The 26,306-nt window shown below is 41.4% G+C and overlaps 1 protein-coding gene and 1 pseudogene across 2 annotated transcripts in view; both read left to right on the forward strand.

The window, feature by feature from the left end:
* Slc9a7 (solute carrier family 9 member A7) overlaps positions 1–26,306 on the forward strand; it is a 160,634-nt gene that overhangs the window by 80,560 nt on the left and 53,768 nt on the right. For both annotated transcript variants that reach the window (XM_048336181.1, XM_048336182.1), the window contains exons 6-11: positions 16,664–16,769; positions 18,183–18,324; positions 19,722–19,827; positions 21,432–21,520; positions 21,609–21,722; positions 24,436–24,547. In XM_048336181.1, the coding sequence (XP_048192138.1) occupies positions 16,664–16,769; positions 18,183–18,324; positions 19,722–19,827; positions 21,432–21,520; positions 21,609–21,722; positions 24,436–24,547 (669 nt within the window). The remainder of the gene's footprint in view (positions 1–16,663; positions 16,770–18,182; positions 18,325–19,721; positions 19,828–21,431; positions 21,521–21,608; positions 21,723–24,435; positions 24,548–26,306) is intronic.
* On the forward strand, positions 14,978–15,646 carry LOC125344042 (annotated as a pseudogene).

Raw genomic sequence — 26,306 nt, forward strand, 5'->3', positions numbered from 1 at the left:
TGGTCTGGGCACTGTCCCTGAGCTCTTTTGCTCAAGGCTAGTGCTCTACTAGTTTGTGATGCAGCTCCACTTCCCGTTTTTTGGTGGCTAATTGGAGAGAAGAGTCTCAAGGACTTTCCTGCCCAGGCTGGCTTTGAACATAGACCCTCAGAGCTCAGCCTCCTAAGTATCTAGGATTATAGGTGTGAGCCACTAATGCCCAGTTCACAGGCTGCTACTGAACACTTGAAATGTGGTTAAGTCCAACTGAAGTTCTGAGTTTTAGATTTCATTTAGTGTTAGGCGATTTTAATTGTGATTAATGACTAAACATTGTACAACACAGCACTGGAACAGTTGTATGATCCTGAAGAATCTCAGTGTTCCAAAAACAAAAAAAAAACTTTTCTTACCTGCATATGTTCTTACAAACACCTCCAAGTAAATTTGTATAGAGGTGTGGCCTAACCAGATTAGGCACCCTGGTTCATGAAAGGAAAGATAGAATGGGGAGTCTTGAACCTTGGGTTAAATGACTAGCTCTTCTAGTCACTGAACAGGTAGCCCAGGCCCTCTTTCTCTCCTCCCATCAGTTTTTTCCTAAGTAGTTATAATGGTCGTTGCTTCCTAGAGCTATTGTGACAATCAAATGCCATACTACATGTAAAGCCCTGGGCATGGCATCTGTTAGTTATGTAAGCCTCTGTGTTTGCAGGCATTTTTTTGTTTTCCTATTTCTTTAAAAGATAAATAACTGGGGCTAGGAATATGGCCTAGTAGTAGAGTGCTTGCCTCATATACATGAAGCCCTGGGTTTGATTCCTCAGCACCACATATATAGAAAAGGCCAGAAGTGGCGCTGTGGCTCAAGTGGTAGGGAGCTACCCTTGAGCAAAAAGAAGCCAGGGACAGTGCTCAGGCCCTGAGTTCAAGACCCAGGACTGGCAAAAAAAAAAGAAAAGATAAATAACTGATCCTCACAGCCCAAGCAAGTTTCTAAACAGAACCCTAAAATGCAGCTTTGTGATTTTAATACTGTTCTGTCTGTGACTGTCTCCAGGTGAGAGTCTGTTGAGAAATAGATCCTTCATAGGTGTGAGAAAGGCATTTAATCTGCCTGAAAACCTAATTATGTTTTCCATAGCTTCATTATTTAGCTTCTTAATAGTAAAGTGAGGTTCATGTGACAAAGATTACTGATACTGTTACTACTGGTTGCTTCATTCAGTTGGATACAAAGACTTATTTCTTCCACATTGTGTAATTGTTTACTTCCCTTTATTTTGTCTGTTGTATGGGAGAAAATAAAGGAAGGCATTACAATGCTACATATTTTTATTTAGCCTGTGAAGTTTGGTACAATACAGCTTTTGTATAAATGAAGGTTCTATAAAACAAAACAATTTTACTTATTACCCATCAGGACATTAACTGCTTTTAAAGGAAATTTTTCTGAAATGTAATATACACACACACACGCACACAAAAAAACATAAAATAGACCAACTATAAGATTCAACCATGCCAGGCCTGGATATATATTCAAAGGATTGTAAGTCAGTATACAGTTGAGATACTTGCACGCTTATATTTATTACAATGGACAAATGCCTCCTGTGGCACCCTATGATAGATATTTAATAGGAGTGAAACTTCTCTTTTGTTTAGCCAGTGACTTTTACTGTAGTACAGAGTAGTCAATTAGACTGGACCTCTAAACTGGGAGAAGTACTAATATTACTCTCCAAATAAGATTGTAAAGTAAGTAGCACAGTTTCTGCTTCATGGTAAATCCTCAGTAGTTGGAGCTGTTGTTATCATTGGTAATTTTCTCTAATACCTGGCTTAAAAACCAGAAACGTTTGTTCATAAAGTGGTAAACTATTAAACTTTTTTTAATATCAGAAGCCACAAATATTATTCATATAACAAGTAATCCAGAAAATAACTTTTAAAGGCCTCATTCCTAAAGATTTTTCCCTGTTGTACAGTGTGCTAAATTGTATTTGAAGGTATCTTGCATTAAAACTCTGTTATGAAAATGGCATATCCTTTAATAACTATAGCTGGTAGGCATGCATCTTGTTGATGTTGGGTCATATTATGATATTGAACATGTTTCAAGTCTATTTTTGCTAGGCTTGAACTCTGGGTCTGGGCATTGTTCCTGAACTCCTTTTGCTCAATGCTAGTGCTCTACCACTCCATACCACTTCTGGCTTTTTCTGTGATTTAATTGGAGATAAGAATCTCATAGACTTTCATGCCCAGGCTGGCTTTGAACCATGATCCTCATATTTCAGCCTCTTGAGTAGGTAGGATTATAGGTGTGAGCCACTGGCACCCTGCTTCAAATCTCTTTTCTCCAGATTCTCAATAAATGTATTAAACTTTGGAAAAGGAAGTCATGTTGGAGATTTTCATCTTGAAATTTCTGTTAATTCCTAGCAAAGTTAGAGAGGCAGAATAGGATAAGAAAAAATCAACACATACTTAAAACTATCTCATAAAGTATCTTAGTAGCAGCGTGGGACTTGGGAATAAGAATAGTGGTTATGTAGGGAATAAAAGAGGGCTAGTGATAATTTTAACCATTTGATTGGTGGGAACCCAGAATTTCCCCACCAGTCTTTATAGCTTAACGGAACAGTCTCTGTGGGAGTAAAGAACTGTGGGCCTGTCTGGTTACAATTAAAACTGGAAGGCATTTTCCATGCTCCAATTTATGGGTGAATGCAAGGAGACTAGAGGTTGTTAGAGGCCACTGAAATGATGTGGGTCCTCTGGGCTCTTAGAAATTTCCAATAAAGATATCTCTGGTCAGAGTCATATTCTGAAGAGGAACTACTCAGACTGAAAACTTGATTGATTTATTGATGGCATTAAAAGAAGGAAAACAAATTACAATAGATACTAATGGAGTCAGTGGCTCCCAGAAACTATTGGGGAGTACATGTTTTTAATACTCCATTTAAAGCCAGAAGAGGGCGCCCGATAGCCACAAAACTAGGAAATCCCTTTTGAACTATTTTCTACCCTTCACCTGAGGTAACAAGTTGAACAAGAAATGTATTCACTGCCTTACATATGAATCTGTAACCCCTCTGTACCACACTTTGACAATAAAGAAAAAGGTTTGGTAAAAAAAGATAAGTAACAGAAATTGATTGAGATCAAACAATGTAAACATACTGTAAAAAAAAAATGAATCCGGAAGTGGCACTGCTGTTCGAGTGGTAGAGTGCTAGCACTGAGCTGAAGAGCTTAGGGACTGTTTCCAGGCGCAGAGTTCAAGCCACACAACCAACCAAAAAAAGAAGGAAGAGGAGGAGGGAGCGGGGAGGAGGAGGAGAAGAAGAAGAAGCAAACTCCAGAGAAAGCTAAAACAAGTGGAAGTTCTGAAAGAACCACATGCATTAGGGTTAGAAAACTCAGAAATGAGACAACTGAACAATAGACTGTTGTGAACCAAGAGCTGAGAAAAGGGAATGGAGACAGATGTAATTAACCCCTTTTCTTTAAAAAGGGCAAATAATAGTATCCAGGGAATGTGCATTTGGACAATTAAACAAAAGAAAGGCACATGAATAGTTACTTGTAAAATCTGGATGTGGTTCTATTGAGGAAAGGGTTTGAGATTGGGATGGTATATGGTGGAGGTCCTCTTGGGGAGACTGGCTAATTCTCTTTTTTTATTTTATTGTCAAATTGATGTACAGAGAGGTTACAGTTTCATACGTTAGGCCTTGGGTACATTTCTTGTACTGTTTGTTACCTCCTCCCTCCTTCTCCCCTCCCCCTCCTCCTTTCCCTCTCCCCCCATGAGTTGTTCAGTTGGTTTACACCAAATGGTTTTGCAAGTATTGCTTTTGGAATCGTTTGTCTTTTTATCCTTTGTATCTCGATTTTGATATTCCCTTTCACTTCCCTATTTCTAATACCAGTATATACAGTATCCAGTGTATTCAGATGAGATACAGTGACAGCATGAGTACAACCACAGGAAGGGATACAAGAGGATCATCAACAAAAGAACCTACGGTTTCACATGGCGTGTTGAAAGTAATTATAATAGTGATATAATCCTCATTTCCATAACATGGAGTTCATTTCACTTAGCATCATCTTATACATTCATAGGGGCATAGCTATTAGGCTCTTGTGATCCTCTGCTGTGACTAGCCTAAACCTGGGCTAATATTCCCTATGACGGAAACCATAGAGTCCATGTTTCTTTGGGTCTGGCTCACTTCACTTAGTATAATTTTTTCCAAGTTCTTCCATTTCTTTTCAAATGGGGCAATGTCATTCTTTCAGATAGAGGCATACAATTCCATTGTTTATATGTACCAGATTTTCCTGATGCACTCATCTACTGAGTGGCATCTGGGTTGGTTCCATATTTTAGCTATGACAAATTGTGCTGCGATGAACATTGTTGTGGTGGTGGCTTTAGTGTGTTCTTGTTTGTGGTCTTTTGGGTAGATGCCCAAAAGTGGGGCTGCTGGGTCATAGAGGAGCTCTGTGTTTAGCCTTCTGAGGAATTTCCATACCACTTGCCAGAGTGGCTGAACCAGTTTACATTCCCACCAACAATGAAGTAGGGCTCCCTTTTGGCCACATCCCCTCCAACATTTGTTATTGTTAGTTTTCTTGATAAAGGACATTCTTACTGGGGTGAGAGGGAAGCTCAATGTTGTTGTTTTTTTTATTATAATACTGATGTACAGAGAGGTTACAGTGTCATACGTTAGGCATTGGATACATTTCTTGCACTGTTTGTTACCTTGTCCCTCATACCCCCCTCCCCCCACCCCTTACCCTTTCCCCCCCTGAGGTGTTCAGTTCACTTACACCAAACAGTTTTGCAAGTATTGCTTTTGTAGTTGTTTCTCTTTTTTTACCCTGTGTCTCTCAATTCTGATATTCCCTTTCAATTTCCTAGTTATAATACCAGTATACAAGGTTTCCAATACACTCAGAAAAGATTACAGAGATAGTGTAGATACAATCACAAGAAGGTGATACAAGAACCATCAATAGTAGAAGCTACAGATACACATGAGATGTTGAAAGTAGTTACAACTGTGATATAACAATCATTTCCATAACATGGAGTTCATTTCACTTAGTATCATCTTATGTCATCATAAGGGCATAGCTATTGGGCCCTTGTGATCCTCTGCTGTGACTTGCCTAAACCTGTGCTAATTATTCCCAATAAGGGAGACCATAGAGTCCATGATTCTTTGGGTCTGGCTCACTTCACTTAGTATAATTTTTTCCAAGTCCTTCCATTTCCTCACAAATGGGACAATGTCATTCTTTCTGATAGAGGCATAAAATTCCATTGTGTATATGTACCACATTTTCCTGGTCCATTCATCTACAGAGGGGCATCTGGGTTCGTTCCAGATTCTAGCTATGACAAATTGCGCTGCAAAGAACATTGTTGTGCTGGTGGCTTTAGTGTGATTTTGTTTCTGGTTTTTTGGATAGATACCCAAAAGTGGGGTTGCTGGGTCATAGGGGAGTTCTACATTTAGCCTTCTGAGGAATCTACATACTGCTTTCCAGAGTGGCTGAACCAGTTTACATTCCCACCAACAATGAAGTAGGGTTCCCTTTTGGCCACATCCCCTCCAACAACTGTTATTGTTAGTTTTCTTGATATATGACATTCTTACTGGGGTGAGATGGAATCTCAATGTTGTTTGATTTGCATTTCTTTTATGGCCAGTGATGTAGAGCACTTTTTCATATGTCTCTTGGCCATTATCATTTCCTCATCAGAGAAGTCTCTTTGTAAGTCTTTAGCTCACTTGATGAGGGGGCTATTGGTTCTTTGCGGTTTTGTTTTGGAGGAAGGTAATTTTTTTTAGTTCTGCATATATTTTAGATATGAGGCCTTTGTCCGTTGAATGGCCGGTAAAGATCTTCTCCCAGTCTGTGAGCATTCTGTTTATCTTGCAAGCTATGTCCTTTGCCATGCAGAAGCTCTGCAGTTTGATGTAGTCCCATTTGTCCAAGCTTTCTTTGATTTGTAGCCTTTCTTGGTCTTTGTTAAGGAAGTTCCGTCCTGCGCCAAGGAGCCCAAGTGTTTCTCCTACTCCTTCCTTTAGTGTTTTCAGGGTGTCTGTTTTGATTTCAAGGTCTTTAATCCATTTGGAATTGATTTTGGTGCAGGGTGATATATAAGCATCTAGTTTTAGTTTGTTGCATGTGTTGAGCCAGTTTTTCCAGCACAATTTGTTAAAGAGGCTATCTTTCTTCCAAACTATTGTTTTAGCCCCTTTATCAAAGATTAAGTAGGCGTAGTTCTGTGGGTTCATTTCTGGGTCTTCAATTCTGTTCCATTGGTCTTCAGGCCTGTTCCGGTGCCAATACCAAGCTGTTTTTATTACTATAGCTTTATAATACAACTTGAAGTTGGGTATTGTAATTCCTCCAGCACTGTTCTTTCTGCTTAGGATTGTTTTTGCTATTCTAGGTCTTTTATTATTCCATATGAATTTCCCGATGGCTTCCTCTATTTCATCAAAAAATGGTGTTGGGATATTAATGGGTATTGCATTGAATTTGTAGATAGCCTTTGGCAATATTGCCATTTTGATTATATTAATCCTCCCAATCCAGGAGCATGGGAGGTTTTTCCATTTCCTTTGTTCTGACTTAATTTCATTTTTCAAGCTTTTAAAGTTCTCCCAAAGAGGTCTTTCATTTCTTTAGTTAAGGTTATTCCTAGGTATTTTATGTTTTGGGGGGCTATTGCAAAGGGAGTTGCTTTCCTGATATCAGCCTCGGTCTTCGGGTCGTTAGCATAGATAAAGGCCGTTGATTTTTGAAGGTTTATTTTATATCCTGCAACTTTGCCAAAGTTTTGGATCAGCTCTAGTAGCTTGGGGGTAGAGTCTATGGGATTCTTTAGGTATAGGATCATGTCATCTGCGAAGAGAGAAAGTTTAACTTCATCTTTACCTACTTGGATCCCCTTTATATTTTCTTCTTGCCTGATTGCTCTGGCTAGGAATTCTAGTACTATGTTGAAGAGCAGGGGAGAGAGTGAACATCCCTGCCTTGTTCCTGATTTTAAAGGGAATGGCTTTAGTTTTTCACCATTTAGAGTTATGCTTGCTGTTGGTTTGTCATAAACTGCCTTGATTATATTCAGGAATGTTCCCTGGAATCCCAGTTTTTCCAGGGCTTTTAGCATAAATGGGTGCTGGATTTTCTCAAATGCTTTTTCCGCATCCAGAGATAAAACCATGTTGTTCTTTAGCTTGCTCCGGTTGATGTGGTGGATTACATTAATTGACTTGCGTATACTAAACCTACTTTGCATCCCTGGGATGAATCCAGTTTGATCGTGGTGTATGATTTTTTTGATGACCTATTGAAGTCGGTTGGCCAGAATTTTGTTGAGAATTTTTGCGTCTATGTTCATCAGGGAGATTGGTCTATAGTCCTCTTTCCGTGATGAGTCCCTGCCTGGTTTTGGGATGAGGGTTATACTGGCTTCATAGAATGAGTCTGGAAGTGAATGTTCTCTTTCAATTTCATTGAAGAGTTTGAGAAATATTGGTGTGAGTTCTGTTTTGAAGGCCTTGTAGAATTCTGCAGTGAATCTGTCTGGACCTGGGCTTTTCTTGGATGGGAGATCATTTATTGCCGTTTCTATTTCAAAACTGGATATGGGTCTGTTTAGAAGGTTTAAATCTTCATTGTTCAGTTTGGGGATATGAATTTTTTCTAGGAAATCATCCATTTCTTCCAAGTTCTTGAATTTGTTGTCATAAAGGTTTGCAAAATAGTCCCTTATTATTTTCTGAATTTCGGTTATTTCTGTGGTGATGTTACCTGTTTTATCTCATATCTTGTTTATTTGAGTGTGCTGCCTTTGTTTTTTGGTCAGGTTTGCCAGGGGTCTGTCTATCTTGTTGATTTTTTCAAAGAACCAACTCTTTGTTTTGTTGATTCTTTTGATGGTTTTTTTTTCGTCTCTAATTGATTTAATTCTGATTTGATTTTAATTATTTGCTTCCATCTATTGATTTGGGGTTTGGCTTGTTGTTCTCTCTCAAGAAAATTAAGGTGCTTCCTTAAATTATTGAGTTGCTGTTTCTCCAGTTTGTTGATGTATGCACTCAGAGATATACATTTTCCTCTGAGTACTGCCTTTGCTGTGTCCCAAAGGAGCTGGTACTTTGTGTCCTCAACTTGGTTGAATTCCATAAACATTTGAATTTCCGTTTTAATTTCTTCAATGACCCTCTGATGGTTCAGCAGTGTGTTGTTTAGTCTCCATGAATTGTAGCGATTTCTGTGGTGGCTGTTTGAGTTGAGCTCTAATTTTATTCCATTTTGGTCTGAGAGAATGCAGGGAATGGTTTTGATACTTCTGAATTTGTACAGATTTTCTTTGTGCCCTAAGATGTGATCTATTTTGGAGAATGTTCCATGTGCTGCCGAAAAGAATGTGTATTCTGTCCTTGCTGGGTGGAATATTCTGTAGATGTCGATTAAGTCTAGTTGGTGTAGGCAATTGTTTAGTTCTGTGGTTTCTTTGTTCAATTTTTGGCGTGTTGATCTGTCTAGAGGCGATAGTGGAGTGTTAAAGTCCCCAACTATCAATGTGTTTGGGTCTATGAGTGTTTTTAGAGTCAGTAGTGTTTGTTTGATGAAGTTGGGTGCTCCTGCATTTGGTGTGTAGATATTTAGAATGGTTATATCTTCCTGTAGGAGAGATCCCTTTACTAGTATGTAGTAACCTTCTTTGTCTCTTCTTACCTTTTTTAATGTGAAGTCATTTTTGTCTGATACTAGGATTGCAACTCCAGCCTGCTTATGGGGGCCATTTGCTTGATAGATTTGTTTCCACCCTTTCACTTTTAGAAGATGTTTACTTTTGCTGGATAGATGTGTCTCTTGGAAGCAGCAGAAAGATGGATCTTGATTTTTGATCCAACTTATGAGCCTATGTCATTTGATTGGAGAATTAAGACTATTAATGTTGAGAGTTAGGATTGAGAGATTATCGTTTGTTCCTTTCATTATCACTATCTTGTTTAAAGCTGTGTCTTCCCATTTCTTGATCTGATATTTACTAATTAGGGTTCATTTCTCTGTCTGTATTGGGATCTTGATTATTATCCCTGTATAGTACATCTTTGAAGAATTTCTGTAAAGCTGGTTTGGTGGAGATATATTGTTTCAGTTTTTCCTTACTGTGGAAGACTTTTATTTGACTTTCGGCTGTGAATAAGAGTTTGGCTGGGTACAGAATTCTTGGTTTGTAGTTATTTTTATTTAGTGTTTGGTATGCTTCTTTCCAGGCTCTCCTTGCTTTCATGGTCTCTGCTGAGAAGTCTGGGGTAATTTTGATTGTTTTTCCTTTATATGTGATTGTTTTCTTTGCCCTAACAGCTTTGAGTATTTCTTCCTTGCACTCTACTGAATCTGTTTTGATCACAATGTGTCGGTGGGATATCCTATTCTGGTCTGGTCGATTTCGAGTTCTAAAGGCTTCTTGTATCTGTATAGGCCTTTCCTTCTGGATATTTGGGAAGTTCTCAGCTAATATTCTGTTAAATAGGTTGCCTATCCAATTAACCTGTTTCTCCAAGTTTTCCTCAATACCTATTATCCTTAAATTGGGCTTCCTGATCATGTCTTGAATCTCCTGTGGCGATCTGTTTTGTTGATTGGACTGGATTTGTATTGATTTTTGATCTTTCTCCATAGAATCTAAGGAATCTTCAGCTCCTGAAATTTGATCCTCTGCTTCAGTTAGTCGGGACTGTAGGCTAGCTACTTGAGTTCGAATCTCTTTTCCTTCTGACTGGTCTTTCCTGATGATTTCCATGTCATTGCTTAGGTCTTGTATGGACTTCTTTACTTCATTAACTTCATTACTTTGGTTTTGAGAATTGTCTTTCAAATCTTTAAGCTGGTTAGCTATCTTTTCATTTGACTCTTGAAGTTCATTTATCTTTCTATTTGTAGATGCCATGAAATTCTCCATTAATTTTTGGTTTGCCTCCTCACGCTCTAGAATAATTTACTGAAAAGATTCGAACTTTTCATTTATCATGTTTATCAGTAGACTTTGTAGAGCTTTTTGGGGGTTCTCTTCTATGTCTTTGATTGACTGCTCTGCTTCCTGCTTGTTTTGAGTGGTGGATAAGACTTCATTGTTTACCATCTTTCTTGTTTTTCTTCTGCCCATTTGAATTGGGGATGCCAGTCTACCAGCACCTGTGAACACCGTTTAAGACCCAACGCAGCCCTTACCAAGCACTGTTGTGTAAATCTTACAAGTTCACAATTATGTACAGATACCCTGTATGCCTGTCTATAAAATTAGATTTGGTGTTCCTAAAGAATACAATTTCAATATAACAACTGATCCTGGGCCCTGTATTCAATAGTTACTTATTTACTGTTACAATCCTATACGCAATTCTTGTTTTTATATTAAGTTCTTTTAGGACTGGCTTTCTCTATGAACCGCTTTGATTCACTCGGATTAAGCTGGGATACCCTCTATCCAATAACCAGGAGTCATTGGAGACTGGAGGTCCAGGCAGTAAGTCAGGAGGGTAAGTTGGAGGTAGTAAAGAGAATAGAGTAAAATGTTTTGGGGAGGGGAGTTGGTGATTTTGGTTTAGTTTCAGTGACGTGGAAATGTGGAGAAGAGTAGAATCAGTAGAGAGAACATGGTTGCAATGATAGATAATGGAGAGTTAGCAGAAAAGAGTGGAGGTGTTCTTCATAGGATAGTAAGTTTTAAAGAAAGAGAACGCGAAGAGAGAAATAAAGTAAAAATAGTGGGAGACAGATGCACACAACAGAGAAAAATTATTTAAAAAAGAAAATAAAATAAAAAGGAAAAAAATCAGAAAAGGAACAACCCAAACAAACAGAAAAGAAAAAACTTGATAAAAACAAACAGGTAAAATAGAAAACATGGAAAAAAAAACCGACGATTTTTCCGAATTGAAAAAAAAAATTTTTTTTTTTAAATTTAAAAAATGTTTTTTTTTTTTTTTTTTTTTTTGGCCAGTCCTGGGCCTTGGACTCAGGGCCTGAGCACTGTCCCTGGCTTTCTTTTGCTCAAGGCTAGCACTCTGCCACTTGAGCCACAGCGCCACTTCTGGCCATTTTCTGTATATGTGGTGCTGGGGAACCGAACCCAGGGCCTCATGTATACGAGGCAAGCTCTCTTGCCACTAGGCCATATCCCCAGCCCGAGTGGAGGTGTTCTTCATTGGATAGTAAGTTTTAAAGAAAGAGAACGCGAAGAGAGAAATAAAGTAAAAATAGTGGGAGACAGATGCACACAACAGAGAAAAATTATTTAAAAAAGAAAATAAAATAAAAAGGAAAAAAATCAGAAAAGGAACAACCCAAACAAACAGAAAAGAAAAAACTTGATAAAAACAAACAGGTAAAATAGAAAACATGGAAAAAAAAACCGACGATTTTTCCGAATTGAAAAAAAAATTTTTTTTTTTAAATTTAAAAAATGTTGAAAAGTATAAGAAGAAAAGAAAAAAAAATGGAGTCTTCCTTGTTTGGGTGGTCTTTCCCCAGTCTCTGGTTTCCTTGTGATGGTCTGCAGTCTATATTCCTGATTGTCTGGGTTTGGCAGATTTCAGTTTGCTCCTCTGTCTGCTGCGGGGCTGCGGCCTTTAATGCCTGGGTTTGAATAGGCTGTGGACTGAGCAGGGCGGGGTGCCTCTGTCCTGTTTTACCCGGCTGAGAGTTGCTTGCCTGTGTGAGGCTTCTGCCTCCTGGGCGGGCCGGCCTCCTTGGCGGAGGTGGCTATGGAAAGCAGCTCCATTTCCGGCTGGGAATTGGGTTTCCTCTGTGACGGGACCTTTTAACTGTCTCAAGATCTATTCGTTCCACCGTCTGGGGTTTCCATGATGCTGGGAGCTGCTGGCTGTTGTCCCATTAAATTTAGAAGTTCCAGCGGGCAGGTCGGGGCACCTCTGGCTCAGCCGTGGCCCTGGACACGCCTCCCGCCTGGGCAGGGGGCGTTCTCCTGGGCGGAGCTGGCTCTCACTGTTTGGTCCCTCTTGCCCTTTTCAAAGATGGCTCCTTTGACCTCGCTTTTCCCAGGCCCACTTTCGTTCCAATCTGGTCTGACCCTATGCCAGTGGCAAAGATGGTGCTTTGCTCTGGCGGTGGGGGAAGGGCTGCCTTGCAGAAGCTGCTCTGTGGGTGCGAGTGAGAATATCGTTCGTGGGGTACTCACACTTTCTCTGCGATTTCAGGTCGTTCGTGCTCAGCCGCCACCTGTTCTCAGCTGTGTGTTTTACCTGCGTGGATTGCGGATTGCTGTGCTGGGCGCTGTGCTGGACGCTGTGCCCGGCACCGGCACTGGCATGGTGGTGGGATACTGCCCAGAGCTCTAATCTGTGTTTTCAGATGAGCAAAGTCGATTTTTCCTTCCTGGCCAGAATCCCTGTACTGTTACAACTTACGCTGGTTGTCTTTCTAGTAGTAAAAGTTTCTATGGGGTGAGAAAACTGCGATGCTGGAGGGAACTGAGCTAGTGCACTGTAGCTCCTCTGCTGTCTTCCCGGAAGTCTGCTCAATGTTGTTTTGATTTGCATTTCTTTTATGGCCAGTGATGTAGAGCACTGTTTTATATGTCTCTTGGCCATTCTCATTTCCTCATCAGAGAAGTCTCTTTTTAAGTCTTTAGACCACTTGTTGAGGGGTCTGTTGGTTCTTTGCGGTTTTGTTTTAGAGGAATTTAATTTTTTTAGTTCTGCATATATTTTAGATATGAGGCCTTTGTCCATTGTATGGCCAGTAAAGATCTTTTCCCAATCTGTGGGCTTTCTGTTTATCTTGCAAGCTATATCCTTTGCCCTGCAGAAGCTCTGCAGTTTGATGCAGTCCCCATATGTCCAACCAAGACCATGAGATTCTTATCTCCAAATAACCACCTCAAGGCCAGGAGTGGAGGAGTAGCTTAGTGTTCAAGTACTAGCCTTGAGTCAAAAAGCTAAGGGAAAGTGGTCTGGTCCTGAGTCAAGCCCCAGCATTGGCTAGTGCTTGTGTGCGCGCACGTGTGTGTGTGTGCGTGCGCATGTGTGTGCGCACACTCTTAACTAAGTTTTATTTGGTTTGGCTTTCTTACTCTATCAGTTAGTTGTGCTTTTGGCTACACATAACAGAAAAGCCTAATACCTGCCTTAACCAATAGATACTAATCTTGATTCCCATTTGTGAGTGCCAGAGTTTCATTGCAATCAGGCGTCTTGATACTTGCTCATTGTACAATAATACCTTTGGGTTTCAAAGCATGTCAGTTTTTCCAAGCTGCCTGCATATGCTGGCCCTTCTGCAATCTTCTGCATAGGACAAGATGACATTCTTTTCAAGAGGACCTGGAAATGTAAGTTTGTGGGGGTTGTTTGTTTTTATGACACTAATAGGATTTGGACTTAGGGACTCATGCTCTACTTCTTGAGCCATGCCTCCACTTTTGGCTTTTTTACTGGTTATTTGGATACAAAAGAGTCACATATTTGTCTGCCTGAGGTGCTTTCGAACAATCCTTAGACCTCAGTTTCCAGAGTAGCTAGGATAACAACAGGAGCGAGCCACTGGTGCCCAGGGTAACTGAGTTTTTAACTTCTACTCTAAGAGTAGCAGTCACCAAGAAAGAAGGTGGTTGGTTGGGTGTGAGTGACAAGACAAAAGCCTGCCCCTTATTTACATTCTACAGCATCCATTCTCTAGTGGTGGTGATACTGCACGTTCCCCCTCAGGGCAACTTATAGCAAGGACTGGAGGCATTTTAGATATTGTGATTATGTGAGGTGTTGCTACTAGCATCTGGGAATAGGGGCCAGGGATGCTGCTAATATCCTGTGATGTGCAGGCTAGCCCCTCACAACAAAGATTGTCTGGCTCCAAATGTCAATAATGCTGAGGTACCAAAGTATGGTCTAGGAGTTCTTGGGGGGAGTCCCCAAAACCTTCCCAAAAGGTACATCAGGTCAAAACCAATTTAAGAAACACAGAAATGCTTTATTGGTCATTTTTGGGTACTCCAAACATTTTCAGGGGTTATATCAAGGCAAGATCAATTTTAAAAACACAGCAATGTATTATGGGTCATTGTTGCCCTCATCTCAGGTATACAGTGGAGTTTTCGGGTGGCCAAATGACATGTCATGTTGCTCACATCCAGAAACATATGTGAGAAGCATCTGTCTTCCACTAATGTGCATATTTTAAGGTTTGTGAAAAAAGCAAAACAATGTCTCTCCTTTCATTTTAGAAAATATAACTAATTTTTATTTAAAATCTCATCTTAACATATAATGGATCATTTAAATGCTTAAATTATTATTTAAATGAATAAATATTTAATTTTTGCTGTTCTATTCAATACAGTAAATATCAGTAGTTAATAGCCCACAAAAGGGCTCTTTGGGGGCAATCACAACAACTTTTAAGAATGTGAAGGAACTAAGGAAGGGAAGGGAAGCACCAAAATGGAGAGACAAAGGGTAAAAGGCGAACCAATGCACCAGCAGCACTTGTAAAACAGTATGCTGTAGGGGCTGGGGATATAGCCTAGTGGCAAGAGTGCCTGCCTCGGATACACGAGGCCCTAGGTTCGATTCCCCAGCACCACATATACAGAAAATGGCCAGAAGCGGCACTGTGGCTCAAGTGGCAGAGTGCTAGCCTTGAGCGGGAAGAAGCCAGGGACAGTGCTCAGGCCCTGAGTCCAAGGCCCAGGACTGGCCAAAAAAAAAAAACAAAAACCAGTATGCTGTAAACCAACTGTACAATTCGGGAGAGGGAAATTGGAGAGGAGGGAAGGTGGGAGAAAACTGAGGGAGGAGGTAACGAGTTTGGTAAGAAATGTACTCATACAGTACATTGAGCTCCATAGAGACAGTGCAAGGGCAAGTGGGAGCCGAATGGGCACCAAGTGACTCTGTGCCTTGTGGAGGAAAAACTAAATATGGGCAAAGGAGATCCTAAGAAAGAGGCAAAATGTCATCATATGCATTCTTTGTGCACACTTTCTGGGAGGAGCACAAGAAGAAGCACCTGGATGGTTCTGTCAACTTCTTAGAGTTTTCTAAGAAGTGCTCAGAGAGGTACAAGACTCTGCTAAAGAGAAAGGGCAACTTGAAGACATGGCCAAGGCTCATTATGAAAGAGAAATGAAAACCTATATCCCCCCTAAAGGGGAAACAAAAAAGAAGTTCAAGGATCCCAAGGTGCTCGAGAGGCCTCCTTCAGCCTTCTTGTTCTGAGTATCACCCTAAAATCAAAGGGGACCACTCTGGCCTGTCTCTTGGTGATGTTGTGAAAAAAACAAGGAGAGATGTGGAACGACACTGCTGCAGATGACAAGCAGCCTTATGAAAAGAAGGCTGCTAAGCTCAATACAAGAAGGATATTGTGACTAAAGGAAAACCTGATTCAGCAAAAAGGCAGAGGAGGAGAAGGAGGGGGGGAGGAGGAGGGGGGGAGGAGGAGGAGGAGGGGGAGGGGGAGGGGGAGGGGGGAGGGGGAGGAGGAGGAGGAGGAGGAGGAGGAGGAGGAGGAGGAGGAGGAGGAGGAGACAGTTTTTTCCTTGTCTATAAAGCATTTAGCCCCCCTGTACACAACTCACCACTTTTAAAGAAAAAAAATTGAAATGTAAGGTTATTTAAGATTTGTTTGTAGAGAGTCTTTTTTTGTATAGTTAACAGACTACCGAATGCATCTTTAGATAGCCCTGTCCTGGTGGTATTTTCAGTAGACAGTAACCTTGCCTGGTACAGTATGGGGGTTGTAAACTGGCATGGAAATTTAAAGAAGGTTCTTGTTAGTGCACAGCATGAATTAGTTATATATGGGGATGGTAGGTTTTTCATCTTCAGTTGTCTGACACAGCTTATACAAAATAATTGTTCTACTAACTGAATACTACTCTGTAATTGCAAAAAACATTGCAGCTGTTTTGTTGACATTCCGAGTGCTTCTAAGGAAGTACACTTTTTATTAGTAAAAAAAAGCAGAAATGTACTCACTGCCTTATGTATGAAACTGTATCCCCTCCTTACACCACTGTGACAATAAAAAAAGAAGGAATCCCAAGGCTCAAAGTTTGAAAATTGCTGATTTAGAGAACAGCCAATTTTTAAATATATAACAAATATGAACACTTTGAAAAGTGTAATTATGGCCTTGGCTTGGTGGTGCACACCTGTAATCTCAGCACTCAAGAGGCTGAGGCAGGAAGATACGAAATTCTAGGCTGATCAGGGACTCACAGCAAGTCCCAGGCCAGTATGGACTGCATAGTGAGACCATGACTCAAAAACTAATTACATATAATCTGCACTGATGAAAACTTCCATTATTTCCCATACCTTGTGTCTGAGCCTGTGCTGGATTCTGGGAACAGAATGCTCAGCAGAAACCCAAACAATGTGAATCATGATTTGTCTTTACATGTCTGTACTTAGTTTTCTCTAGGTGGAAAGCTGTATGTAGGTACAGTCATTGACTATGTCCAACCTCATGCCATTTGGGAAGATTGGCAATTCCTTTCTGGCAGACACAAACAGCCCACCTTTGACTATTGCTGTCTCCCTTGCTGCCTATAATAGGAAGAAACCCAAACTAATTCCTCTGCTCTGAACCCACTTTTCAGTGACTGTGCTGGCGATATTTAATGAACTGCACGCTGATGTGGATTTGTATGCACTTCTGTTTGGAGAGAGTGTCCTAAATGATGCTGTTGCCATTGTACTGTCATCGTAAGTAGCAATGATCCTGCTGGACTAGAGAGACTATGGGGTCCTGTGTGATTTGGGCCAAATATGGAGGGCTGCCTTGAAAGTGTTTGACATTGAATTGGGCCTTATTCTAAATGAGATTTAATGGCCTTGGTGATAAAGTCCTGCTGCTTTATCTGCTTAGCAGCAATCAGAAGGCTGATACCAGCCCAACACAGAGGCTGCAGATTAAATATAGTGACACTGCCCTGGGCACTGTTTGTTTGAGCATAGATTATGTAGGTTTGTTGATATTTTCAGTTATTGTAGTCCTCTTTTACCCTTCAGTGGATGCCTAAAATCACAGAAAGTACCGAACATTGTGTATACTGGGGGTTTTCCTATACAGACATATATATGACACAGTAAAGAGATAAATAACTGATAATAAAATTAAAAATTGCTACAAAAATTTTGTCACATATACAAAAAGTTATGCCAGTATACCAATATACCACAATTTTCTCTCCTTCCCTCTACCCCCTTTCATCTCCTCTCATTTCCTCTCCTCTCTTTTCCTCTCTTCTCCTTTCTGCTCTTCTCCCCTCCTTTTCTCTCTTCTCCTCTCTTTTCTTCTTCTCTCCTTTCTTTCCCTCTCCTCTCCACTCTTATCCCCTTTTTTCTCTCTCTGTGTATATGTGTGTGAGAAGCATATGTGTGCATATATATATATTTGTATGTATATATACATATATATGTATATATTATACTTTTACCCTTTTATTTTCACTCAAAGGAAAAGCGTTCTAAGGCTTCTCTTTGGCATATTTGATTTCCAGCACTACTATTCCTTCTCTTTGGGCCATTATTAACTAAAATGAGAGTTATTAAATGCAGGCACTACAATCTGATAATCTGAATAGCCACTAAATGCAAGTAGTAAATACAGCCTGGATACACTGGGCATGGAATGATTTATGTCCTGGGTAGGTTAAAGCTGGGTGGTTTAACATTTTATCTTGCTCTTTGGGACAGCACACAATTTCACACTTATAGATTGTTTATTTCTGGAATTATCCATGTGATTTTTTTTTTTTTTTTGGCCTGTCCTGGGCCTTGGACTCAGGGCCTGAGCACTGTCCCTGGCTTCTTTTTGCTCAAGGCTAGCACTGACACTTGAGCCACAGCGCCACTTCTGGCCATTTCCTGTATATGTGGTGCTGGGGAATTGAACCCAGGGCTTCACGTATACGAGACAAGCACTTTTGCCACTAGGCCATATCCCCAGCCCCCATGTGATTTTTTGAACTCTTGGGTAATGAAGCTGAAAATTGAAATTATGGGTGAGAGACTAGTGTACCATAATGAAAAAATAGTGCAGCTTTTTTTGTAACTCTCTCTTCCTCCCTCCCTCCTTCCCTCTCTCCCTCCTTCCTCACCCCCTGTCAACTTCAGGTCTATTGTTGCCTACCAGCCAGCAGGGCTTAACACTCATGCTTTTGATGCTGCTGCCTTTTTTAAGTCAGTTGGAATTTTTCTTGGTATATTTAGCGGCTCTTTTACCATGGGAGCTGTAACTGGTGTTGTGACTGCTCTAATATCCTTTTTGATAGTTGCTGTTGCCTCCTGGATATCTATATCTATATCTGTATTTGTTTCTATGTATATATGTAACATTGTACAAAAAAGTTTTCGGAGTTCCCTTTCATCTTAGAATCTTAAATAGATTGTTTTCTACCATGATGTGATGCTCTCTGAAAGTCCCATTAGTGAGGCATGGTGGTTGGCCTGTAGCTAAGTCACAAGAAAAGGCAGAGAATAGGGCTGGGGATATGGCCTAGTGGCAAGAGTGCTTGCCTCATATACATGAGGCCCTGGGTTCGCTTCCCCAGCACCACATATACAGAAAATGGCCAGAAGTGGTGCTGTGGCTCAAGTGGCAGAGTGCTAGCCTTGAGCAAGAAGAAGCCAGGGACAGTGTTTAGGCCCTGAGTCCAAGCCCCGGGACTGGCAAAAAAAAAAAAAAAGAAAAGGCAGAGAATATAACTGGAGTCTACTTGTTTTGTGGCTTTGCCTTAGCTCTCCTTCCTTATCAACCAGATGGAGCATCAGTTTTAGGGGAATTAATATAGCTGAGAAAACAGGAGGAGGCTAGGTATCAGGGGTCACTGGCTGGGAAGTACTTGAGCCCCAGGCTACTGTTCTGCTGTCTGCTCTGCTGCCATTTGGGTATTCATGTGGCCATAAGTGGCTGAGACTATCCATGGGAGTGCCTGCACAGTGGCCTTCCACAAGCAAAGGATGGCATGATCTGTAGTTTAAAACAGTCATCTGGTCACTGGTGTCTCATGCCTGCCTGTAATCCTAGCAACTGAGGAGTATGAGGTCAACCCTGGACAGGAAAGCCTGTGAGACTCTTATCTTCAATTAAGCATAAAAAAGCCAGAAGTGGAGCTGTGACTCAAGTGTGAAAGCACTAGCCTTGAGCAAAAAAGCTCAGAGACAGTGCATATGCTCTAAGTTCAAGCTGCAGGATTGTCCAAAAAACTTTTCTAACCCAAAACAGGGTGCTGATAGCTCACATCTGTAATCTTAGCTACTCAGGAGGCACAGATTTGAGGGATCAAACTTTGAAGCCAGCCAGGGAAGACATCCTCAAGAGACTTATCTCTCACTAACCACCAAAAAGCTAGAAGCTGTGGCTCAAGTGCCAGTCTTGAGTGATGCAGCTAAGAAACTGAGCCCTGGCCCTGAGTTCAAGCTCTAATACCAGCGAGCACACGCACACACGCGTGTGCTATGCAATAATGCTTGGGCTGACTAAGGGCAGAGCTCAGTGGTAGTGGTAGAGGGCTTGTTTAGCATATGCAAAGTCCTGGAGTCTTAACTCCAGCACCACAAAAAGGACAGCTTTAGGGCTCCCATGGGGAGGAGTCCAGGGCTAATAATCCCTGTACTTGTGTGTGGAGCTGTGGTCCTTGACCGTATGCTGACGTGACCAAATTTACCAAGCTACACTGCTTCCCTCTGCTGGAGACGGCGCTCTTCTTCCTAATGTCCTGGAGTACATTTCTCTTGGCAGAAGCGTGTGGATTTACAGGTGGGTTCTCTCCCTTCTCGCTGCAGCTGGTACTGTGGGAGCCTGAGGGGGGAAGAAAGACTCTTTCTATAACAGCTATATGGAGGTGATTAATTGCCCAATAAGTGTGTGTGTGTGTGTGTGTGTGTGTGTGTGTGTGTGTGGCGGAAGTTTGCAGAGCCAGGACAGTGTCCTGTCTTCATGAAACATTAAGCTTATAAAAAAACAACAACACCTTCCTTTTATTTTTCTTTTGTGCTGTTCCTGAGGCTTAAGCTCAGGGCCAATGTATTGTCCCTTAGCTTTTATGCTCAAGTGTAGCACTCTACCACTTGAACCACAGCTTTACTGCTAGCTTTTTGATGGTTAACTAGAGATAAGTGTCTGAGACTTTCCTGCCCAGGCTGTCTTTGAACTGTGATCATCACATCTCAGCCTTCTGAATAGTTAGGATTGCAGACACAAGCCACCATCACTCAGACCTTCCTGTTGTTTTAAAGTTAATCTTTACTATTCCAAATTCATTTTTTTTGTTCTTGCATCCTCATTCTAACTATAAAGTAAATGTTTAGTTGTCAAGGTAGCTGAATATATTTACATCTTAATTTGTATCCTCCAACAAGTTGTTATGTTACTTTATAAACACTGCCAATAACCTGTAATGTGTGCCCTTTAAAGGTCATATTTTACATCTACTCAGATGACACAGAGTGTTGCTTTTCATCGTTTTGTCTTTGGGCTAATCATTGTTTTTAAATACTGTGCTTTCTTTTGTGTGTGTGCCATTCCTGGGGCTTGAGCTCAGGGTATGGATACTGTTCCTGAACATTTTTGCTCAAAAATAGTGCTCTACCACTGGAGCCAAAGATCCACTTCTAAATTTTTTTTTTCTGGCCAGTCCTGGGCCTTGAACTCAGGGCCTGAGCACTGTCCTGGCTTCTTTTTGCTCAAGGCTAGCACTCTGCCACTTGAGCCACGGTGCCACTTCTGGCCGTTTTCTGTATATGTGGTGCTGGGGAATCGAACCCAGGGCCTCATGTATACAAGGCAAGCACTCTTGCCACTAGGCCACATCCCCAGCCCCCTGAATTCTTTTTGGTGGTTAATTGGAGAGAAGAGTCTCAGGAACTGAACTTACCACCCTTCCAGGGCTGGCTTCAAACCTCAGTTCTCACATCTCAGCCTCCTGAGTAGCTAGGATTACAAGCTTGAGCCACTAGTACCTAGCAATAGCATACTTTTACAGTGTCCGCTTCACATAGATTTGAATGTCCCTAACCAGAAATGTTTGGAACCAAAAGTGTTTAGGATATCAGATCTGTGTGTGTGTGTGTGTGTGTGTGTGTGTGTGTGTGTGTGTGTGTGTGTGTGTGCTAGGATTGGGACTTGAACTCAAAATCTTGCACTCTTGCATGGCTTTTTTGCTCAAGAATGGTGCCCTGCCACTTGAACAATAATAGCTCTAGTTAAAGCTTTTTTGCTAGTTAATTGGAGATAAGTGTCTCAATTTTGTTTTCTCAGGCTCGCTTTAAATCATGATCCCCAGATCTCAGCCTCTTGAGGAGCTGGGACTATAGGTTTGAGCCACCAGTGCCTGATTGGTTTTTTAAAAAATCTCTTCCTAGGGGTAGTGGCTGTCCTCTTCTGTGGAATTACACAAGCTCATTATACCTACAACAATCTGTCTGTGGAATCAAGAAGTCGAACAAAACAGGTGAGGGGGCCTTGGTGCTGACTGGTGACCTGGTGATGCACAATGAAGAGCTCAGTGTTTATGGCATCCTCTTACCTTCTCTGTGCAGCTCTTTGAGGTGTTACACTTCCTGGCTGAGAACTTCATCTTCTCCTACATGGGCCTGGCACTGTTTACATTTCAGAAACACGTTTTCAGCCCCATCTTTATCATCGGTGCTTTTGTATCCTTTTCTGGCTCTATGGTTTTCCACACAGAGGCAAGCACTGCTGAAAAAGCTATGTTTCTCCTCATTTGTTTAAATTATTATTCCTGTTTTGGATACATGACAGAGCCAGTGCTAGCTAATTCATGATCACTTTACAATGAGAAAAGGAAGGTTTGTGTGATGCTTCAGAAAGCTAATACATTTGATTGTATTAAGTACATTTGATGGTTTAAAAGGAATGCTGTTCATGCTCAGCCCATCTTTTCATCTTTTCTGTGTTTTTATGTTTGGCTATTGATGTTTTACAGAGTTCCCTCCTGGGAAAATCTAAAAATCAGCAACTCCTTTATCAGTCCCCAGAATTCAAGAACTGCTCTCTAAGATGTTCTCTGAGTTGGGCACCTGGAAGGTTCTATCTTTCATGTTCTCAACTGCACACTTAATATGGCCGCCCTTCCTTACAGTGCCAAGGAATACATGGGGTGCCTGTAGAAATGTACACTTCTAGCTACCCTCTTCACTGCTATCAAATCACAATGGAGAAGACTCATTTATTTAAGAAAGGGGGGGGGGAGGGAGGGGGAGGAAGGAAGAACCAACAAAGGAATGAAGGAAGGAATTAGCTGGGTGCCAGTGTGGTTCAAAGCCAGCCCAGGCAGGAAAGTCGGTGAGAATCTTATCAACAGTTAACCACCAGAAAACTGGAAGTGGCGCTGTGGCTTAAGTGATAGAGCTGAAGAGCTCAGGGATAGCGCCCAGGCCAAGAGTTCAAATCCTGAGAGTGACAAAATAGAAAGGAAAGCAGAAAGAAAGGAAAGCAGGAAAGAAGGAAGGAAGGAGGGAGGGAGGAAGGGAGGGAGGAAGGAAGGAAAGAGAGAGAAAGAGAGAGAGAGAAATATTTGGCACTTGGACCTGGTTCTATCAGGAATGCAGTTTTCAGAAAAGAGACTTTGTTTTAAGGGTAGACTTCTCTGAAGGAAGGAGAGAAGAGTGCCGAGCAATGGATCAGTATCTGAGGGCTTAGCTAGTATGGCCTTTGATAGCATTGTTGTCATTAAAATCAACTTTCCTGGGGCTTGATTTCAAGGTCCTGAGCAGAAGTTCCCATTCCTTTTCACCAATTCTGGGGTCTCACGGGAATCCTTAGCTCTTGGAATGTTGGCCAAGAAGGAGTATTTTTGTCTTTGGGGCTTTCCCATTCTTGCACAGGAATGGCTGGCCCTCATAAGCTACCAGGCAGTGCCAGGGCTGGCTTCCTTCAAGTTAGAGTGCCATATGTTTAAATGAATAGATTTGTACACTCGCCAGACAGATGGCTCAGAATCTTCAGGCTTAAGTGTTTTTCTTCATTCAGAAAGACCTGGCATGTTGTTCTGATTTATATTCCTAGCACAACACTCTGGAAGTGATAGTGAGAGTACAGCCCTTGTTTACATAGCAGGACTTCTCCTCCCGTTTGGGATGAGCTGGGTCTCCTGGGAATCCCTAAGGCTACTAACCACTTGTGGACTTTCTTTCACCTCTGTGACACAGTGTGCTTTATTAGCACTACCTGTTGCCTTCTGTTAGAAACAAGAGATTACAAAAGGAAAAAAAGTGAAGATAAAAACAACTCTTAAAGAAGAAAAGAAGTCAATACTCTTCTACCATGGAGAAATTAGAAGACAGTTCAGCCCTGGCTTCTATCTGAAACAGCTGGGCTCCTGCAGCTGGCACATTGCCTAAACGGAAGCTGCTTTTTCCTGTGGCTCCCATGGGGGTTTCCTTCTCTGACCAGTGGACTGTGCAGCTCTCTCTTTTGGGCACTGTCTAAACTTGGCAAGTGAGAGATGACTGGTTTCCCTGAATTCTTTGTTGCCCACAGTCAAGTTCCTTTTCCATATCCTTCCTTTGCCATTTCTTACATTTCCAAAGGACATGTGAACTACTTAAGTGGACAGGTCTCCCTGGGTTGATTCTTGTCTGTTCATGTTCTGTAAATACTTTGTTTCCCAACCTCTTATTTGCAGGCTGTTCCTGCATATTGGAGTCTCTGCGGTTTGCTCATAAGTGAAGCTTGTAAGCTCTTATCCTGCAGACATTCTCTGTAGGGTTTAATACTAGATTTAGTAACTTTTGATTCTTGTGATTTTTCTTCCAGTTTGATGGAACTTTAGCTTATCTTAGGACTTACTGGACATTGAGGAGTTGGTCAATACCAGTTGAATTAAATCCAAAAGTACACCATGTTTAATAAGCTAAAATTTATCTTTGTAAACCAGGAAGTAGGGAAGTTGGCCAGATATACCCATTTTGTTGCTGAGAGGTTTGTCTAGAGGGAAACTTGATAGCCTGGCTTTTTTGGGTAGCTCTGAATCATAGCATTCCTAAAATTCCCTGGTCAACTCAGTGTCCATGGTTCATGCCTGTAATCCTCGCTACTAAGTAGGCTGAGCTCTGAGCCTTGTGATTTGAAGCCAGCCTGAGCATGAAAGTCCATGAGACTACTATCTCCACTAAAAGGTTGGAAGTGGAGGTGTGGTTCAAGTGGTAGAACACCAGCTTTCAGTAAGAAAGGAAAAGGAAAATACTCAGGCCCTGAGTTCAAGCCTCAAACACGTGTGTACATGCATACACGCATGTGCACGCGTGCACACACACACACACACATTCCCTACTCAAGCAGAGTTTTTGTAAACATGCCTTTCTGGAAAGCTGTTGCTCCCCTTAACCTTCACCTGGTTGTCAGGTTGCCATCTTCCTGGGCAGAGCTGCGCACATCTACCCACTCTCCTTCTTTCTCAACTTAGGCAGAAGGCACAAGATTGGCTGGAATTTCCAACACATGATGATGTTTTCAGGTAAAAATAAAAGCATAAATGTAAAGCAGATTAGTCTTCGTTAGCAAACAATGATAAGATGATTAAAATTTTATCAATAAGGTTCACAAAAGACATTGTATTTACTGGTTCTTTGGTATCCTCTATAGTACTGAGTAGACAGACGTAGAGTTCAACTGAATTAGTATTGATTTGTAAACCATATTACCAAGGGAACAGTCTCCCCCAAAATTTTTGCATATTTATTTTTGTCAGTGAAGGGACCTGAAGATATATGAATATTCAAAGTGCTTGATTGCTTTCTAGTAGATATTTATAACCTTTAACCTTCTGGAAGAACTCCACATCAAATTTTAGAAAGCTCAGTAACTCATAAGAAGAACCTCAAGCTACACCACTCAACCCCTCCCTAGCTATAATATCCTTTCTTGTAAAACAATGAATTTGAACTAATTACCTGAAATCCCTTCTAGTTGTGACTTTCTGTAGAGCAAAAGGAACAAAATATACTCACAAAGCAATATGAGCTCAAAGCAAGGACTTAACAATTGTGACAACTCTGCTAACTTTCCACTGTCACTAACATGCCCCTCATTACACTGTAAACCAGTAAGTCTTAGAGAAGCAAGTGAGGAGACAGAAGACAATAAATTAAGTTGTGGAAATGTGAAGAAGGGTGAGGTCAACTAGCACAAATGTCTGCAGGAATGAAATTGAGGTTATAATATCTCTGTAGACCAGGGGTGAGATGCTATACTTTTAGAGGTCTCCTTGCCCTGTGAGGAGGGGAGGGGGTGGACAGATCGTGGAGTGAGTGGTAGCTGCCTTTACCATTTGTGCAGTGATTCTTGGGAGCCTCACACAGACACACTACCATCATTCCAAATGGAACTGCTCTGCAAAACAATCACCATTTGGGGTATAATCACAGGTCTGCTTGTCCACATCATCTTTTTTGTGTGTGCCCATCCTGGGGCTTGAACTTAAGGCCTAGGCTCTGTCTCTGAGCTTTTTTGGTCAGGGCTAGCACTCTCCCATTTGAGCCACAGTTCCACTTCCAGCTTTTTTTGACAGTTAATTGGAAATAAGAATCTCATGGGCTTTCTTGCCCAGGCTAGCTTCAAGTGGTGATTCTCAGATCTCAACCCTCTGAGTAGTTAGGATTACAGGCATGAGTCACTGGCATCTGGTACATATTGTTTTCTTAAAAGCCACAGTTTTTAGAAGATGTGCCTCAAGTGGTAGAGCGCCCACCTTGAGTGAAAAAGCTAAGCAAGAGCTGATAGCCCTGAGTTCAAACCCCAGAACCAGCACACACAAAAAAGCCATAGTTATAGATTATATACAATAAAAAGACTAGCCCCCTTTAAGGAGCCCACAGTCCAGTGGATGCATAAAACTAGTTTGTTGTTAAGATATAGCAGTTGCACAAAGAGGTATAAGGACAGAGGGGACAAGAAGAGGAGGGCTCGAGGCAGTCTCCACAGAGAAGGCTAGCCTTTAAACTATCCCTGGGAGAAATGGCACTCCAGGAGGGAACAAAGTAGGAAGCAGCCAAGCATAGTCCAGGTGGCTTTTAGGGGAAGAGGTTGCCACAGCCTGGTTGAAACTAGGCACATGCAGCAATCAGGAAGATGGATATGTAAGTGGAGCTGTGGCTCAAGTGATAAGATTACCAGTCTTGAAGGCAAAAACTATGGGACAATACTTAGGCTCTCAGTTCAAGCCCCAGCACGGGCATCAAAATTAAGCAAGTAAAGTAAGGAGGATTTAAGAAAAG

This window comes from Perognathus longimembris, chromosome 28 (assembly GCF_023159225.1).
Source record: "Perognathus longimembris pacificus isolate PPM17 chromosome 28, ASM2315922v1, whole genome shotgun sequence".
NCBI classification, from domain to species: Eukaryota; Metazoa; Chordata; class Mammalia; order Rodentia; family Heteromyidae; genus Perognathus; species Perognathus longimembris.